This window comes from Bison bison, unplaced genomic scaffold (assembly GCF_000754665.1).
Source record: "Bison bison bison isolate TAMUID 2011002044 unplaced genomic scaffold, Bison_UMD1.0 scf7180017846527, whole genome shotgun sequence".
Classification (NCBI taxonomy): domain Eukaryota; kingdom Metazoa; phylum Chordata; class Mammalia; order Artiodactyla; family Bovidae; genus Bison; species Bison bison.
Window position 1 is genome coordinate 66,662 of NW_011477100.1, and position 5,593 is coordinate 72,254.

The 5,593-nt window shown below is 46.5% G+C and overlaps 1 protein-coding gene across 1 annotated transcript in view; it reads right to left on the bottom strand.

The window, feature by feature from the left end:
* Positions 1-1,583: 1,583 nt before the first annotated feature.
* The window catches only part of LOC104988663 (sialic acid-binding Ig-like lectin 5), an 11,750-nt gene continuing 7,740 nt past the window's right edge, over positions 1,584-5,593 (bottom strand). Inside the window, exon 2 of the mRNA XM_010840050.1 lies at positions 1,584-2,681. Coding sequence (XP_010838352.1) covers positions 2,490-2,681 — 192 coding nt within the window. The 3' untranslated portion in view covers positions 1,584-2,489. The remainder of the gene's footprint in view (positions 2,682-5,593) is intronic.

Below are 5,593 nucleotides of genomic sequence, written 5' to 3' on the forward strand. Positions count from 1 at the left end.
TTCAGCAAAAACTATCAGGAAACTTTGAAAAAAGCAAGGCCTACTGCTCACAAGTCCTGGAGGATACACAGCACACCCGAGGCTCAGGTGAAGGAGGTGGGAGAGAGCATGGATCCTCAGCTCTGCCTTTATTGGGGTACACGGTGGGGTCCCTAGGGTATCGTGGGTTCACTTTTATGGCGAATTTAAAACATAGGAAGTGGAATTAGGGCGTAAGAAGGGGAAAACAGGGTCACACAAGAGTCAGTTATCTACTTCACACAGAGCTTTCTAAACGGGAACTTCAGGGACTTCTCTGGAGGTCCAGTGGTTAAGGCTTCTCCTTCCAGTGCAGGTTGGGGTGTGTGTGTGTGGGGGGTTCAATCTCTGGTTAGGAAGCTAAGATCCCACGTGCTTTGTGGCAAAAAACCAAAATATAAAACAGAGGCTATGTTGTAACAAATTCAATTAAGATTTTTTAAATTGTCCCCATCCAAAAAAAAAAAAAAAATCTTTAAAAGGGAACTTCATGGGTGCGGTCACCTGGCTCTTTAAAGTCATAGCTGTCAATGTTTATTTGAGATGAATTATTTGACCTTGATGCCTCTGAAATGGATGCCTGGGCAATCAAAAGTTTAATGTCAGGCATTTACATTCAAAAAAGCTTAAGCTTATTGTTAGGCACTCACACTACACAGGTGCTGGTGAAATACTGTCTATTTTTGCATTAGTGCTTTTTCCTGTAAAAATTAATTCAATTTTAGAGGAGGGGGAGTATGAGCTCTTTCTTCAGTGAAAGAAAGAGCTCATACTCTCAATCCAAATCTGTCGACAAGCTCAGGTTTGAAGGATGAGATGGTGGAAACAGATGAAAGCCAGGTAGCATGACCTCCAGGAAAGAGATCTCAAATTGCAAAGACATCTTTGTGAACCAGCCTGGCAGGCATAAGGAAGAATGGACCAAGAGGAGAGGGTGGGTGAGTACATAGCAGTGAGGTCGTCAGTCAGTCAGTCAGTTCAGTTGCTCAGTAGTGTCCAACTCTTTGCGACCCCATGGACTGCAGCACACCAGGCTTCCCTGTCACCAACTCCCGGAGCTTGCTCAAACTCATGTCCATCGAGTTGCTGATGCTGTCCAACTATCTCATCCTCTGCTATCCCCTTCTCTTCCTGCCTTCAATCTTTTCCAGGGTCATGGTCTTTTCCAATGAATCAGTTATTCACATCAGGTGGCCAAAGTATTGGAGTTTCAGCTTCAACATCAGTCCTTCCAATGAACACCCAGGACTGATCTCCTTTAGGATGCACTGGTTGGATCTCCTTGCAGTCCAAGTGACTCTCAAGAGTCTTCTCCAACATCACGGTTCAAAAGCATCAATTCTTTGGTGCTCAACTTTCCTTATAGTCCAACTCTCTATGGACAGTTTTAGTGTGGTGCTAAGAGGGAATACGTTTGTTCAGGAGAGTCGGGGTCAGCTCTCTGGCTGTTGGAAAGATCCCTTTAGGGTCTATAAATGAAATAAGGAAGGGACTGGAGGTCAGCAGGTGAAGAAATATGCTGGAAGAATGGACAGATAAACGTGAGACAAGGAGATAACCCCAGAGAGATTATAAGATGCTGTATTATGAACCGAATGCCAGGCTGAGGGGATAGTCTTTCCCTGGGGAGACTCCAAAGAGTTTCGGGATGGAGAATGACATCAATAAGTTGCCACTCTGTCCTCTGTTCTGGTGTAAAAAACGAATAAACTGAAGCCTCAGTTAGAGTCCAGAAGGGGGCACTCTCACTGGCAGTGATGATACCAGAGCCCAACAGGAAGAAGGAAGACTCCTTTCCTGGCAAGGACTCAGCCAATGAAAAGCCATGGACTCACTCTTTCCTCTAGCCCTCAACTTCCTTTGCTCCTCTATAAAAGTGGTCTCCTTCCCTCCTTGAATTGGAACTTGCACATGGCTCTCCATGGTTGCAGACCCCAAGCGGCAATTCTAGGCTAATGCCAAATTAAACCCATCTTTGCTGGGAAATAGCTGTCTGTCTACTCATTTCCAGTCAACACTAGTCACCCTCAGAAGAACTTGACGGGAGGACCTTTCTGTTCAGGAAGAGGAACCAGCAGACACTAGGCACACGCCATGTGATGGGACCTCTGTTCGTTGGTTTTAATATGTTCTTCCTTTTTTTCTTTTGAGGATTTTCCCCTTTATTTTTTTCTTTTTATATGTTCTTTCTTTAACGTTCACCAACTTGGAGGTAAGACACATGATCTCTGATTTACAGAACAGAAAACCGAGACACAGACAGGTGGACTGAATTGCTTGATGACGATACCTTAGGAAGTGCTGGAACCTGTCTGTGAGCCTGTTTCTCTAATCCCATCCCCTGTCTTCTTTCTGTTCTACCTGGGGACACTCATACAGTAGTTAAATATTGCCACCAAGGCTTCATCAACTAGTCCCTGACCTCTCCTTGTCCCCATAGAGGCTGGGACTGAGGTCTGGATGAGTCCTCATTAGCTTGTTTTGATCTCAGAGTACTCGGTGCTGGTGGCCTCCTGGTCCTGAGGCTCCCGAGATGTCATCTCATGAAAGTTGAGGGAGGCATAATGGAGGTCTTCCTGTTCCCCTGGGGGTGGGGCGTCCTCTGCAGGGGACAGCACCATCTGGTCAGGGGGGCTGTCTGAGCAAGGCTTTTTCCTGGAACCCTGAGAAAAAGGGAGAAAAAGGAGTCAGAGAAGGAGTAAGCAGGCATGAGCCCCAAAGGAAAGTTCAGTAGATGGGACGTTTATTCACTCATCTTGTTCCTCACATGCTTCCTGTGAACTCAAATATTCACTCATTCATTTACAATTTTGCCAAGACTGACTGGGCCGTATTGCAGGCTTATGAATCCTATTTAACCTTCACAGAAACCCAGTAGGAGTGATATTCTTATTATTCCCATTTTACAGGTAAGAAAATTGAGGTGGGGGAGAGGTGAAGTAACTTGCTCAAGGTCACTCATAGAGTGGATGGCAGAGCGAGGATTCAAACCCAGGCCTGCTGTTTTCTTGACAGTGTACCCTGCACCAAGTCCTGGGTGAGAGGCCAAATGAGCAGTGTGAGAAAACAGACATTGACCCTGACCTCAGGCAGCTTGCAGTCGGCTAGGAGGACTGGATTAGAGACAAGTAAACACAGCTAATGTCTAACTCTGGTGTGATTTATGAACTAGCTTGTGCAGAAGCCAGAAGACATGGCAATTCTGGATCTTGGACCTGGATCCCATAAAACAAAAATGAAAATAAAGCAGGACCCAAGTCTCCCAGAAAAGAGGGTACCCAGACACTGGTATGCCATTCTCTTTTCTCCAAGTCTGTCCACGCACACCTACACCATCATGCTATAGACGAGTGTGTCGAAAGCAACATTAGCCTTCAAATGCTGCTGCTACTGCTAAGTCGCTTCAGTCGTGTCTGACTCTGTGCGACCCATAGACGGCAGCCCACCAGGCTCCCCTGTCCCTGGGATTCTCCAGGCAAGAACACTGGAGTGGGTTGCCATTTCCCTCTCCAATGCATGAAAGGAAAAGTGAAAGTGAAGTCACTCAATCATGTCTGACTCTTAGCGACCCCATGGACTACAGCCTACCAGGCTCCTTTATCCATGGGATTTTTCCAGGTGAAAGTACTGGAGTGGGTTGCCATTGCCTTCTCCAAATAGTAGCTCATAAAAAAAGAAAAAGAATTCCAGGTTAGGAAAAAACGATTTCACAGCCTCAGGAAAAAAAAAAAAAAAAGCATATCTAGACAGAGCTGTCCATATTAGGCATGAGCAAGATGGAATGACAAAACAGCTAGGTATTTTGACACTTCTGTAGCCAAAGAGGGAGAAATAAGAACATGTATCTTAATAGCCTTACCATATATTAAAAGAGGATTGAATTGATCCTCATAAGACAACACGGGCTTCCCAGGTCATGCTAGTAGTAAAGAATCCGCCTGCCAGTGCAAGAGACACAGATTCCATCCCTGGTTAGGAAGATACCCTGCAGTAGGAAGTGGCAACCCACTCCAGTATTCTTGCCTGGGAAACCCCATGGGCAGAAGAGCCTGGTGGGCTGCAGTCCATGGGGTTGCAAAGAATCAGACATGATTAGGTGACTGAGCACGCAGAAGACAAGATGCAGCTCAGATGAATAAACAGGAGAAAGCACTAAGTTCATTCCTTCATCCAACACCTCTTTGCTGAGTGCTGGTTATGAGCTAGGTGCCATTAAGTGCTGTTCTTTCAAAAGAGGACATATGAGGAAGTGAAACAGCGCAAAATACCTGCCCGCATGCCCAGTTCCTTATTAGAGAGGGGAATAGTAACATTAGGTAAGAGTTGTAAGCAATTTCCCATGACCTAGGCACATTTCTAAGCACTTCTTGTAGCAACCCAATGAAACATGTACCAGCATAGCAATGGCCTCATTTCCAGAAGAGAAAATAAAGAAGCAGAGATGTTAACTAACTTGTCCAAGGTCACACAGCTTGGAAGTGGTTGAGTCCAGGACTTGGACACAGGAGGATGAACTCCAGGGACTATGCAGCTCATTGCTTTACTATTCTGCCTACAGTATCAAAGTTACAGAAAGGCTGAGAGAGTTGACTTATCAGGGAAAAAAACCCTGATGCTGCGAAAGATTGAAGGCAAAAGGAGAAGGAGGGGGAGAGGATGAGATGGTTAGATAACACCACTGACTCAATGGACATGAATTTGAGCAAAGTCCAGGAGACAGTGGAGGACAGTCCATGGCGTCGTGCGGTCCATGGGGTCGCAAAGAGTCTGACACGACTTAGTGGCTGTACAACAACAACAACATAATGGGGAAAACAAAGCTCTATCAGGGTTCCTGTTAAGATAGTGAATTCACACATACCACTGGCTCTGCTCACCAAGATCCAACAATCAAAAACTGTAGATGGAACTACGGGATAACAAAATTTTATAATCAATTGTTGATTGATTAATCACCTTGAGGTTACTGGGGGGAAGTAAAAGCTAATTTGAACACATGGGGCTGGGGACACGCTACAGCCCAGGGCTAGGGAAGCTGGCTTGTCAACAAGAGGAAGAACAGGTTCCCACAGATGTGCTTGAATTCTGCTCCCTTCTCTCCTCCACCCTTGCCTTGGGGCAATCATTGCCTGCAGAATTCATAGAGCGTGGACAAGATGGTTATGTGCATGTGTCCAGAGGTAAATGCACCGAAGGCACCACCCCAGGGAGCACCGAAGGCTCCCGGGGGTGAAGAGAAGGAGAGAGGCCATGGAGCCTCACTGGCCTTTGGGATTCTTGTCCTCCCTTTCTTCTTTCCCAAACTCCAGAGTCTGGTGGATCAAAATCCAAAGCTCCTTCTCCTTGAGGTTGGAAGGCAAAGGGGTGACTTACACTGCTTTTTCAGCGGAGAGAGTGGGACAGGAAGTGGGACTGGTAGACAGTGGTTGTGGTGCCTGGGGCACTCCACCCTGCGACTGGTCCCTATCACTCCTTTGAGCCAACACAGGCCAGCATCTGCCCTTCACCTTCACCCAATCAACAGTCCAGACCAAATAGCTAACATCCCTGGGGAATATGCCCCCCCCCCCCCGCC